This window comes from Dama dama, chromosome 23 (assembly GCF_033118175.1).
Source record: "Dama dama isolate Ldn47 chromosome 23, ASM3311817v1, whole genome shotgun sequence".
NCBI classification, from domain to species: domain Eukaryota; kingdom Metazoa; phylum Chordata; class Mammalia; order Artiodactyla; family Cervidae; genus Dama; species Dama dama.
The window spans coordinates 54,229,137-54,242,854 of NC_083703.1; the positions used below are offsets into that span (position 1 = coordinate 54,229,137).

At 53.7% G+C, this 13,718-nt stretch overlaps 1 protein-coding gene across 2 annotated transcripts in view; it reads left to right on the top strand.

The window, feature by feature from the left end:
- ZBTB46 (zinc finger and BTB domain containing 46) overlaps positions 1-13,718 on the top strand; it is a 49,704-nt gene that overhangs the window by 13,721 nt on the left and 22,265 nt on the right. The window contains exons 1-2 of one of the 2 annotated variants that reach the window (XM_061126815.1): positions 3,515-3,602; positions 4,840-5,808. In XM_061126815.1, the coding sequence (XP_060982798.1) occupies positions 4,872-5,808 (937 nt within the window). In that variant the 5' untranslated portion in view covers positions 3,515-3,602; positions 4,840-4,871. Of the gene's footprint in view, positions 1-3,514; positions 3,603-4,839; positions 5,809-13,718 lie in introns of those variants that run through there. The other variant, XM_061126814.1, reaches the window with a different exon arrangement.

Sequence of the window (13,718 nt, forward strand, 5' to 3'; positions counted from 1 at the left end):
GTCTCCCCATGAAGGTCTGTGTCCCAGGGTCCCCTTCCCTAAGGACACCAGTCACGTTGGAGCAGGGCTCACCCTAGCGACCTTATTTTAACCAGTTCTATCTACAGGGACCCCATTTCCAAAAAAGGTCACATGCAACAAGTGAGTCTGGGACGTGGTTCAACCCACGGCAAATGGTGATGGGTACGCACTGGTTTGTTGTCGAGCAAGGATATTTCCATAAAAGTAGTTTTGTAGTCGACATTGTCATAATTCGCGTACAACAAGCTGCTCACTGGAAGAGGGTAAATGGGTGGGTTTGCACACAGCGGTGTCTCTGACCCTCGCTGTCCCCAGGCCAGGCAGCCCCTGTCCCTTCCCGTGTAGGTCTCTCTGCAGGTTCGTTTCATGGGAGGGATTCCTGCACTGTCTCCTTTGTCCAGTTGCTTTCACGCAGTGTAATTATCTAGAGATTCACCTGTGTGGTCTAGCGATCCATCTGGAAGAGCCTTTTAGATGCGCTCGGCCAGCCGGGCAAAGGCAGAGGTGGGCCTTCATGGGGCCTGCAGGCAGCAGCTTGGCCTCTGCAGACCAGGAGTGGGTGGTCTGGTTCTAGCACTAAAAGTACGTTGCTTCCACCTTAAAACAGTATTCACCTGTTAGGTCACGTTTCCAGGAAAATTTCAAGAGAGTGTAAATGGAGCATAGTGGAAACACAGTGAGAAGAGGTGAAGTGGGATTGGTGAGGAGGCTCCATGGGTGTTTGAGGTGCTCACCTCTTAGTGTTGGGCTTTTCTGTACTGGGACTTGGTGACCGGCCCTGGGGAGGGACCAGTCGGCCAGGCCTCCTGATCCTTGCCCACACCCGGAGTTTCTTTGAGTGCAGCTGGATATAAAGTCCAAATCCATTCACTATTTTGCATCCTTATTATTAGAATTAATTGTCTTCAAGGTGGAGCTCTTTAGGGACCAGAGAGAAAACATGAATACCCCCTCCTGCTCACAGAATTACTAATCTGAACCTACAGTGCAGCAAATGAAATAAACTCAGAAGAGCAGTCTTCATGTTTCATGTTTCTTGTGATTTTTGAGACTTGGGAATTTATTTGGCTTTTACCAGTGAAGCATCCATGGTTTCGTGGGCAAGCTGGATGAATAAGAGATGGGCCTCCTGCTGGTAATTTGTGAAGATGGTTCTTGGTTGCAGCCTCCTTACCTTCAGATGCTGTGAGGAGAAGGTTCGTGAGGTGCCCTGGGGTTGGAGTACTGCGGGCTCTGTACCCCGGAAGTGACAGACGGGGGTGCCCTGACACCACATCTGCCCCTGATGCTCAAAAAGGAGGTTGGCACAGCAGGTCTGTGCTCATGTCTGAGTGCAGCTTGTTTAGGGGAGACCTCAACCCCGCCTTGACTCCAGGTTACCATACTGAAGAGTCGAGACTTGGGTCTCTTGTGTCGTGGGAGCTGGCTCGGGACTGCGAGACTCCGGGCAGGGCAGGTCTGTGGCACCCAACACAAGCTCAGTGGCTCTGGATGGCTGGACTCAGTTTCCCTACCAGGTAGCTTGGAGACCACCTCCACCTTTCCCAGAGGCATCGGTATTAGAAATGGCTCTGACAGCATCAGGCAAGTTTGCCACCAGGCAGGACGGGGCCTTCGCTGCCCCCTCCATCACTTGCCATGCCACCACCTGCATGGTCCCCGTGTCCTGGGTTATGTCTGTGGGGGTGGCTCTGAAATCTGCATGGTGCAGATCGGCACACTTTTGGAGTCTAGTCTGGAACATGGATTCAACTTGTATTTGCACCAAGGTGGTCATAAGTGATTCTGTCTGAGGCTGAAGTGTTTTGAGATTAGCGAGCTATAAATAAAACAGAGAGTAGTGACCCCAGGAGACATGAAACCCATGTAGAGACGGAGTGGCTTCCAGGTGGCACGTGGGTTACTTTAACAAAGTTGCAGGTGCTGGTTATGGCAGCAGGTAACCTGTCTGCCCCTTGTTCTCACCAGCCTGAGTTTCTCTTGACAGAGTGGCATCTGGGACCCTTCAGGGCCACAGGGTCCTCTTTGAGGGTCCCTTCCTCCCAGGACTGCCCATGTGGACCTTGGAATGCATGACAGCGCCCTGTGGTCCATGCAGCAGCACAGGTAATTCAGAATGACAGTCAGGTTATCTGTCCACAGGTGTGTGTGCTATGGGGCTTCCTAGGTGACTCTGGTGGTAAAGAACATGCCTGCCAATGCAGGGGACATAAGAGACACAGTTTTAGTTCCGGGTCAGGAAGATCCCCTGGAGGAGGGCATGGCAACCCTCTCTAGTATTCCTGCTTGGAGAATCTGGACAGAGGAGCCTGGTGGGCTACAGTCCATAGGGGTGCAAAGAGTTGGACAGGGCTGAAGCGACTTAGCATGTGTGTCCCATGAACAAGTGTGGGTCCACTGGTGTGTGCTCCCTGAGCGGGTGTGTGTCCCATGGCCAGGTGCATCTCCACTAGGCAGTACCCGCCTTTGGGGCAGGGCAGATGCTTTGCTGTCCTAGCCCTCAAAGAAAAACCTCTGTGAGCATACTTGAGTGTGAAGCCTGTGTCTTTCTGGTCAGACTGCTGTGTGATGTGACTACTAGGATGCTTCGGTTTTTAGGGTCATGGCCACCGGGCAGCAGCTCTTCTGCTGCCGTCAGGTGGGCAGGACCCCCATGAATGTCTCACTGATGTTCAGACATTAGCAACTTTGTAATGCAAATTCAGTCATTCCCCTAAAGTTTCAGTAGGCTTGGATAAATTAGGTGTATGCCTAAGGTTTCCATAGCAGACTAATCTGTTGTTTGTTTGTTTTTGGCTGTACCACGTGGCCCTCGGGGTTTTAATTCCCTGACCAGGGATTGAACCCATGCTCTCTGCAGTGGGAGGGTGGAGTCCTAACCACTGGCCCCCCCCCCAGGGAAGACCCTGACTAATCTATTTTTGATTATCATTCTTTAGATTCCTCTTCTTTTTAGCATACAGGTAGCTTTTTTCCCTAATGAAAATTGTATTTTCTTACAACAGATTTTCTGTGAAATACATAACTGATTTTTAAGCTGCGCTGATTGAATAATAATTTATTTTAGAACTTCCCATATGAGTTGAAATTATTTTAGAAATGCAAACCCTGTGAGGTAGTTGCTGCTTCTGTAAACGGCTGTGTTGTTTCCCCCTTTTCAGTTTTCTTCCTGATTCTTAGAGGATCTGCTTCACTGGTGAATAAAGAGATTTATTATTCATACAGGAAGTCAGGTAATGAAACCTGCATCTTCCTAATTTGAATACAGGGTCCTTAGGTACCTGAGTACCTCCCTCCACCCCACCCCCATCCCCTGCACATGGCCAGGAGCTCCTCGTGGACTCAGGCACGAAGCCGATGTTTTGCACTCAGATGGTTGATTTCCTGACTTGACATGTGTTCCAGTTCCTCCCTCGGTGTCTGGTTAACCTGAGTGTGATGCCAGCTGTGGGGTGAAGCCAACCTGGATGGTCTGTCTGTCCTCCTACCCTCCTCGCATGCCCTGGAGGAAGAGCAGATTGGGTGATGACTGCCCTTGGGGGGCCCCCATGCACCCAGGATTGAGCACCCCAGTATCAGCTGTGAGTGTGGGGACCCCCCTGCCATGGCCAGTTCTGACCACTCCCCCTCCTCCTCAGGGTCCATCCTTGGGGTCAGGTCCCACTGGTCTCACGATCGAAGTAGCCTGTTTACTTCTGGTCTTGGGGTGGGGTGGGGTCTGGCGGGGACAGTGCCCAGTGGGCTGTTGAGAGATAGGAGGGAGCGAAAGACTTGGACTCTCCCCGGCCTTGTTCTCCCAGCCTGAGGACTGCAGCCATCTGCAGGTGAGCCCAAGTGACATTGGGAAATGTGTTGGAAGTCCAGGGAAAGCTGTTCCACCATGAGGTGTCCCGCACCCTCCCCTCCCTTGCCTGCCCTCTGTCTGCTCCCCGTGGGGAAGGTGGACGATGACCCCACCTCTGACCCCTGGGAAAGGGTGAGTTTAAAAGGAAGATCTGTCTTCCTCGGGGGGTTTCATGTGGTGACGGTGGCCCCAGAATTCGTGTATTGAGGTCCTCACCCCCCGCATCTCAGAACCTGACCTGGTTGGGCTGGGACTTGTACTGAAGTGGGAGGGGCCTCGTCCAGTATGACCATGTCCTCGTGGGGGGTGTTGGGACCGACATGCACAGTGACACTGCGCAGGCTGGGGGATGATGCCGCACGGGCCAAGGACACCGAGGGTTGCTGGTCAGCAGCAAAGGCCGGGACACATCCCCTGCGCGGTATTCAGAGGGAGCCCTGCCCACGCCGCACCCTCGGGCTGTGGCCTCCTGACAAGGCAGCACCGAAGTGCTCATACCTTGGCCATGTGGTCTGGTGGCCCCAGAAACTTTGGGGGCAGCAGAGAGCTGGGAAACAGAGCCTGGGGGAAGCAGCATGGTTTGGACTGGTTTGGACTGGACTGTGGGCATCCAGCCTCGGCCCTTCCTGCCCCGCGGGCTGGACTGTGTAGGATATTGCTGTTGTTTTGCCATTAAAGACGCTTCTTCAAGGGTGGGGGTGAAGGTGCACCTGGTTCTCTTCACCTAGACTTTCTGTTTGTGTAAAGAAGTCTCTTCGACTGCGGATGGGCCTTCTGGTCCTTTCTGGAATATTTGCTTGGTTGGAGGGTCGGCTGCAGGATGTAGGGTTCTATCTAGGGCGCTGTGTGCAGGAGGACGGAGCTGGCTCAGGTGCCGTCCTTGGGTGCCCTGTGCCCAGCGGCCTTCCTCTGCACTCTTCAGCCCTTGGTGCATGTGTGACTGTGTGGGTAACCCTTCCGTTCTCACCCCACAGAGTCCATAGAGGAGGCCACCCCAGGATCCCAGATGAACAACCGGAAGGAAGATATGGAAATCGCGTCCCACTACCGACACCTGCTGCGTGAGCTGAATGAGCAGAGACAGCACGGAGTGCTGTGTGACGTGTGTGTGGTGGTGGAGGGCAAGGTTTTCAAGGCCCACAAGAACGTTCTGCTCGGCAGCAGCCGCTACTTCAAGACGCTCTACTGCCAGGTGCAGAAGACTTCTGAGCAGGCCACGGTCACGCACCTGGACATCGTCACAGCCCAGGGCTTCAAGGCCATCATCGACTTCATGTACTCTGCCCACCTGGCCCTCACCAGCAGGAACGTCATCGAGGTGATGTCCGCGGCCAGCTTCCTGCAGATGACGGACATCGTGCAGGCCTGCCATGACTTCATCAAGGCCGCGCTGGACATCAGCATCAAGCCAGACGCCTCAGATGAGCTCGAGGCGTTTGAGGTGGGCGCCCCGCCCGGTGGTGGCGCGGACGCCCTCATCTCCGCTGTGATGGCTGGGAGGAGCATCTCCCCTTGGCTGGCCCGGCGCACGAGCCCCGCCAACTCCTCCGGGGACTCAGCCATCGCCAGCTGCCACGAGGGTGGGAGCAGCTATGGGAAGGAGGATCAGGAGCCCAAGGCTGACGGCCCTGACGACCTTGCCTCGCAGCCACTGTGGCCTGGCGACGTGGGCTGCGGGCCCCTGCACGTCAAGGAGGAGCCGCTCTCACCGGCCCACTACGGGGGCAGCGAGCCGCCTTCTGCTGCGGACGGCACCATCCAGAACTCCTTCTCGGAGCAGACTGCTGGGGATGGCTGGCAGCCCACGGGCCGGAGGAAGAATCGGAAAAACAAAGACACGGTCCGACACATCACACAGCAGGTAGAGGAGGACAGCCAGGCCGGCTCCCCACTGCCGTCTTTCCTCCCGACGTCCGGGTGGCCATTCAGCAGCCGCGACTCAAGTAAGCCTTTCCTTTGTTACAGGTGGGGCTCAGGCACCCTGGGGCCATGGCGGCACAAAGACATGTGCTGGCCATGTCGGTGACCCTGGGGCCACTCGTTTTGTCCACAAAGTGGCACTTTTCCAGGCTCACACAGGTGGCTTCCCCAATTACTGCAATCAATCAGTATGAGAGCAAGAATACGGCCGTGATGACCTCCTGGTGTCTCCATCAGTGCCGCGCCCGGGCCACCTACACACAGAGGGAGCTGGGGTGGGGCTTCTATGAAGCAGGGGGTCTGCAGCTGGAGAAGTGGGGTGACACCTAGGAGCCCACTGTGGGGTGTGGGGCTGCTTTCCTCACACGGGGACCCTCATAAGCAGTGGCTGGGATACCTTAATTTTTAAAGATGGAAACATTACAGCATTAAAGAGATGAAAAAGTCCTTGAAGTGAAGTGGCATAGGTGGAAGGAAAGGCCAGGCCAGGCTTGTGGGCTGTAACCCACGTGCATGAGTTTTGTGCTGGAGGATGTGACGGCTTGAGGCCACCAGCTCCCATCCCAACGAAGGGTATTTCCTCTTTGCTAACAAGTGTGGGCTTAAAAAAAAAAAAAGTGTGGGCTTGGTGGTCCACACTCAGAGCAGTGGGGGCAGGATGTTACTGCATTGGGGGTGGGGCTCTCCTGGACCCCAGTCTATCAGTGGTGAGGGCTCATAGCTTAGCTCTCTTCACACTGTCCTCACCCTCTGGAGGGTGGTTTTATTTGTCTTCCAGGCCAGGTGTCTCCCACCTGCTTCCCAGTTGGTGCTAGTGGTAAAGACCCCTCCTGCCAATGCAGGAGCCTTAAGAGACATGTGTTCAATTTCCTGGGTCACGAACATCCGCTGGAGGAGAGCATGGCAACCCACTCCAGTGTTCTTGCCTGGAGAATCGCACGGACAAAGGAGCCTGGGAGGATACAGTCCATGGGGTCACAAAGAATCAGACACGATTGAAGTGACTTAGCATGGACAGGCTAGTAAACAAATTAAATGTTTACTAGATGCCGGGTGCTCTTCCTGGTGTGGAGCTCATGATAACTACAGCTTCACTGAGCTTTCCCGAGTGGCACATTAGGCCACAAGGGCTGTGTTCAGGGTGCGGAGGGGCCCTGGTGGAGCAGGGCAGGATGGAGGCTTCTCAACTGGGGAGGCCCCTCCAGGAAGGGGCCTCATGACTGGACAGAGGTGGACTGAAAGCAGAAAAATGTGGACATAAGCCCTGAAAGATGTCACCAATGCTAGGCCTGTGCTGGGGGTGGGGGGGTAGGGGCATCGTGGGGGAGCTAGCTGCTGCCACCCCAGAAGAAGGGCAACCCTTGGAGCTCCTGATACACTGGCTTTGTTATTGTGGTAAAACACATGTATCATAGATGTTACCCCTTTAACACTTTTAAGTATATTGGCATTAAATACATCACTAGTATCGTCTTCAGAACTTTCTCATCACCCCCAGACACACTGTGGCCTGTCTCCCTGGTTCTCATTCTCTTACAGCCCTGAGTGCTGGGCCAGGCATCTACAGGTTCAGCCTGTTGCAACCTCAAAGGGTTGGCTCCGTGCGAGGTGGCGTCCTGGGGTCTGTAGGATGCCAGCAGTGCCCACCCCCTGGTTGTGTCCATGATGGGCAGCCCTCCAGAACCGCTGGAGTTTACCTGAACTAAATCAGAAGAAGGTTAAGTTTCTGAGCTGCTGGAAAGGCCACCTATCGCCCTGCTGGCGGTTGTGTCGGCTCCCTCCGTGACAAGTAAATGTCCCTTAGCTCTGACTGAAGCCTTGAGAGGAGCGTCCACAGGGACTGACTTAGGGAACCTTGTTGGGGTCAGGGCTGAAGAGCCTTCCCCTCCTGGTCCTACACTGGTGGGCAGCAGGGATGGAGGCCTCTAGATTGAAGAGTCCCTCAACAAGTTAAGAATGAGGGCGCTCTATGAGCCCGTGGGTTTGATGTTTTAAAAGCAGTTGTCGAGCAGAAGGTGTTTTTGGAATCCAACAAGTGATTTCGGCTCATGTACTCTTGCTGCTGTCTGAAATCCCTCGGGTTACCAAGGCAACTGCCAGATTTCCCCCGAGTTGCTAAGATGAGGACCTGAGGTGTGGGCTGCGTGGGATGGCTCTGCCCATCATGGTGGCCATTTATTCCTCCGCCCTCCCTGGGCTGGGGCTTGGAAGTCTAAATCATGATCCCTCATGGAGGAGGGTTTGCTTTCATTAAAGATTTATTACATCTTAGAAGAGAGTATTTTTGTTTATTCTCACCCCATTTATAGGAGAACAGGCCTTTTCCAAGGAACGTGTCAGGAGGTTCCTGCTGATGGTTCAAGGCCCTTGATGAAGATGCTCAGATGCCCAGCCCTGCAGCAGGGCCACCACCTTGTCCTCTGTGTGTCCCCCCTCGGCTTTGGGGACCCTGGGGCCTGTTAGCGTTTAAGAGTGATTTTTCCAAGCAGGCTTTGTAACTCAGCAGCTTCCAAGAAAACATCCATTGAAATGTGCCTCCAGGTCACAGCCTGTCTGTGTGATGGCTTGTGGGGAGCAGCGTTTAAACATGCTAGTACGAGGTGTACAGGCCAGGCTCCTGTCTCACCCCTTTGTCTGCGATCCCCAGGTTGTAAGCCTTCAGTATGGTGGTTTTGTAGCTGCTAGTTCAAAGGTTGTGCCAGGCAGGAGAGCCTGGCCAGCTCATCCCAACATCCCACACTGATTCCCAAGAGGATCTGCAGATACAAATTTCTGAGCTGAAGTAAAGTGTGTGTGTCTCGTGAGGGACTTCTTCATGTCTGGACCTTGGTAAGGGTGGACCTGGCATCCCGGGATTGTGAAGGGTGTGTCAGAACTGCAGAGCAGGTTCAGGGGTGCAGGTGGCCTCCCGAGGTTGTTGTGGCTGCTCTGAGCCCAGGGCTGCTGTCCAGCTCAGGGTGGGAGCAGACGCTTGGGACCAGGGCCCGGCCTGCCCTGGCCAGGTCAGAGGGGTCGCTTCTTAGCCCCTCGGAACTCCAAGCTGGTGGCCTCTCCCTCGGCTGGGCCCCCAGACGTTTTCCCTGCAGGAATGAGCAGAATTGCTTGGAATCCGTCTGCTTGACCTCAGAGCTGTGGTCAGGGGGCTGCCAGTGCCTGGACACCTCAGCAGTGGGCTTCGTCAGGTCATTCGGTTGGGAACGTGGGGGAAGACATGCTGTTGAGAAGGGAGGTGAGGGATCCAGTGCTGACCCAGCAGAGCGGGGCACTGTGGAAGGGGCCTGAGGGGGGCAGGGCTCAGCCCTGAGATCCCCGGCCTGTGCCCCACTTGCTGCCTCACCCTGGCCCAAGGCCACACTTCTGAGTTACCACCTGGACTTAAGCCTTCATCACCGTGGGCATGGCTTTACTGAGAGGCCAACAAAGCTTCGTTTCTGCCAAAATGGAAGTTCCTGGACTTTCTAGAAGATTCAGTTCATGAAGCCAGAGGCCCTGAGGCTTCTCATCTTTCCAGACGTGGAAGTGGAGGCTGGTCCTCCCAGGGCCGCTGCCCCCGTGAAGAGCTGAGCTGCAGGGTCTCGATCTGGGTGGTCAGGACATGGCAGGGCCCCTGGGGGTGACAGGTGAGCAAGGCCAGTGGTCCCTCTCGGGACCCATGGGGTTCCACTCGGGACAGACGTGCGGGGGTTGGGCTGGGGCCCCTCCATGGCCAGCGCTGGCTGGGAGCTTCCAAGGGTGCGTTTCTGCTCTCCCTGCTCTCAGGTCACCTCACCCTCGGGCAGCACCACCGCTGGCCTGATAGGAACGCCACCTGCCTTTTTTGCCGCCTCAGTGAGTCCTGTTTTGATTTGAACTTGAGGCGTTTTGTCCTTTTTACCATATGTGTGTTTTCTTCTGGTATTTGGACACTGACGGCGACGCTCCTAGGTGCCGACAAGGGTGGGGCCTGAGCCCACTGCCCTTGCCCCCCCGGAGACAAAGGGGCTCTGGTTGTGTTGAAATGCCCAGTGGTGTATATGTGCATTTATATATACGCACTTAAAAGCACAGCTTGGAAGCTTACATTTAAATGAAGATTTTAAAAGGAGTTGTGAGTGTTATTTTTTTTAACTGTTCATTTGAAAAGTTTCATGCTACTGCATTTAAAAAATTTTTTAAAAACAGAGGCAGAACATACACACCAGAAAGGCCATATCACAGCTATTCAGCTGGCAGAGGCCTGACCTCCCCCAGACACCCCCACCCTCAGACACCCCCATACCCACTCCCAGAGACCCCCACACCTCTGCAGACACCCCATACCACCCCCAGACACCCCTACACCACCCCGCAGACACCCCCCACAGCCCTAGACACACCCACACCCAGCCCGCAGACACCTCCACACTCACATCCAGACACTTCCACACCCCCTTAGACATCCTTACACCATCCCCCAGACACCCCCCACAGTCCCAGACATCCCCACACCCAGGCCCCAAGACACCCCCACACTCACACCCAGATACCCCCACACCCCCTTAGACACCCCTACACCACCCCCTATACACCCCCCACAGCCTCAGACATCCCCACACCCACCCCCAGACACCCCCATGCCCACCCCCACACCTGTCCTGGGGACCCCTCCCCGGATGGTGCGTCCTGACTCAGCCTCCGGGTGCTGGTTTCTCCCGATCAGTCTGCTGTTGGTGGAGTCCGTGGGGGGCCCCTTCCTGAGCCGTGGGCCCTGTCCTGACCAGGGGAACGTGAGGGACCCTCTGCTGCCACCCTCGGTGCTGGTGCCTGTGTGTTTGAAGCCGACCTCGAGGTGTTTGTGGGGGCTGCTCCCTGCTGCTGCTGTGACAGCTGACCACGAACTTAGTGGTGGAGGCAGCCCTGCCATAGCCTCTCTCGCCCTCAGATGGCAACCGTGGGTCCCCAGGGCTGGACCTTCTGGGCTCAGGGGAGAATCCCAGCCTTTTCCAGCTTCCAAAGGTTCCTCGACCCCTGGCTGGGGGCCCCACATCCCTCAGATCTCAGCTCTGGTGCCGTGTCCCCTTCGCTGGCTCTGGCCCTCCCACCTCCCTCTTCCTCTGAGATGGACGCTTGTGTGGACAGGGAGGGTCAGGGTGATCTCCCATCTCAAGGACCTGATGAGTCCCTTTTGCCATATGAGGCGACACATTAATGGTCTCGGAGGTGAGGCCCCAGACACCTGGGGACAGTTGGGGGACAAACAATAACAAGGTGTTTGAAGAAAACCACCACCCCTTTCCTATTGTTTTAGTGATGGTATACATTCAGTAAGCTGCACAGATTCTAACTGTAAGGTTTGAATAATTTATTGTCTCTCTCCTGGCCATTTTATTGGGGAGATACTCACACTCAGAGAAAAGTTGAAAAAAATGGACCGTGAGCCCACCTGCCATCTGAGATTCTCTACCTGCTAATGTTTTGCTGTGTTTACATGTTTATCTGATCATCCAATCTCACCTCGTTTGCGCATTTCAGAGGGAGCAGCAGACAGCAGGGCCCCAGCTCAACGTGGCCAGCTTCTTACCAGAGCCCGCATTTCTGAGGCTGGGACCCACACCTTTCATGTGCCTTTTGAGGACAAAACATCCCCTCAGTCTCTGGACCCTTCCACCCATCTCATGCCAACTTGGGAGCTACAAGCGAGCATGTCACACAGTGACGTGTTCACCGACCTGGTCCCGCTCAGTCACCACCAGAGGACCCTGGGCTGCTTCCCTCCACAGCCTAGGGAACCTCTGTCTGTCCAGGTGGTTGCTAACCTGCTCTCGGAGTTGCTCCAGCCACCATGAGACCTCAGATCATTCCTTCACTGCCAAGCGGTATTCTGTTCTCAGCTGTAACACAGCTGCCGATGGACACGTAGTTTGTGTGGTTTCCAGCTGTGATGGTCAAGCTGCCTTGAACGTCCCAGATGAGTCTTGGTGTGATTTGCCTTGATGCCTCCCGGACTGGGCTGTCAGGTGGTGTGTGCGAGGAACCAGGTGGTGATGTGAGGCATACTTGTGCCAGTGTCACGCAGACAGTGGTTTGGGTTCATGTTTAAACCTTAGCCATTCTGGAGGGCGTGGGGGTGGGGGTCTCCTCATGGTTTCAGTGAGCGTCTTCTCAGGGTCTACTAGCCTCCCCATCTGCCTTTGAGTGGCATCTGCTCAGGGCTGTGCCTAGTGGCAGGTCTGAGTGCTGGGCCATCCGGCACCCTGCACTCCAGGGATCCCACTGGCCGGGGTCCTACCCCAAAGATGAGCATCCGAGTTGACATCAACTCTCCTCCTGGGGAAGCGTTTTGGCTGAGCGGACCGTCCTCCAGGTGTCTGTTCGCCTGCCAGGCATGTGTTCTGAAAACATTCTCTCAGTCTCTGACTCGTGTTTTCCCGTAACAGAGTCTTTTGAAAAGCATACACATTTGGAAAGGGGCTTCCCAGGTGACGCTAGTGGTAAAGAACCTGCCTGCAATGCAGGAGAACATAAGACTTGGGTTTGACCCCTGGGTCAGGAAGATCCCCTGGAGAAGGTAATGGCTACCCACTCTAGTATTCTTGCCTGGAGAATCCCATGGACAGAGGAGCCTGTAAGGCCACAATGTTTCAAGGTCCAACGTAACTGAGCACACACGCACACATTTTAAATTTTGATGAAGTCTGGTGTGTGAATTTTTGTTGTTGTTTTTGTGGTTCAGAGGTTCTCCAAGGAACCTCTGCCTTAGGTCACAAAGATTTCTCCTGTGGTTTTCCCAGAGGATTGAGTGTGACCACTGGCGTGGGCCGTACACTATTCTTTGCATGTGATGGGTTAGCCTTCACAGTTACCTTCTCCATGTGGTGTCCAGCTGTTCTGATATCATCTGCCTGTGGAACTACCTTGCTGACTATATAGGTTTTTTTTTTTTTTTCTTAATTAAAGAGAGTTTCTTTTATGAAGTGAAAACTTTTGGTTAGTGATAGAAAATGAAATAACTTGATTTTAACATGGATAAAAAGCATGACACTTGAGAAATAATACACCTTAGACACATAAAGTAAGAATGTAAATTTTGGACAAGGTGCATAATTTGTTTTTTGAACTTTGTTTTTACATTGTTTGTGAGATCTAGCGAGTGTTAGGACTGAGGTCTGGTTTGAGCTGTAAGTTGGGGGTGGAGTCTCCCAGGGCCTGGTCTTGGCCGTTTTCACTTGTCCTGAAGGTTCTGCTGCGTTTTGCTGTGTGCACAGCTGCGGACGCAGGCGCCTGTTCCCTGGACAAGAGGTGCCAGGTTGGGCTGGGTGGGGCTGGGCATCTGCAGAAGGACTGTGACAGGCAGCGGGGGAGCAGCCCTGAGAATTGTGAAGTGTGAGATTTGGGGAAATCTTAGCAACCTAATGCCTGCTGTGTGCCCAGGCCCCAGTGGCAGGGCGGCCCTGCCCCCACCCCAGGCCCTGGACATGTGCCCTCTACTTCATCATCTGTTTGTTTTTTTTTTTTTTTTTGAGAGGTATCTTTATTGGTATTATGTCCATACATTTTCAGCACTGTCTTTCAAAAGATGTTTCTTATTTTCTAATTTAATGGAGTGATTCAAAAACCAAAAAGTATAAAAATGTATATCATGAGTATCTTCCAGCTGTCCTTGACATTCATCTGCCTGGAGGCCAACCTATCAGATCAAAAATCACTGTTAGTTATTCTTGGGTTTTTCAAGAATTTGTGAATGAAAAGAAACTAATATATTATTTTTTCCTGTTTACATTGGAAGTAGCATATTGTACACACCATCGTACTTATTTTATTATTGCTAGATTTGCAGCATCAGTGCACAGAAGCCTTCCTTATCTTTTTTAAAACAGGTTACAGTATTCCATTATGTGGGAAGTTAAACCACACACCAATGAGAGGTAGTTGGTGGTGACAACACTTTACACATATATACGTATATATGTTTATA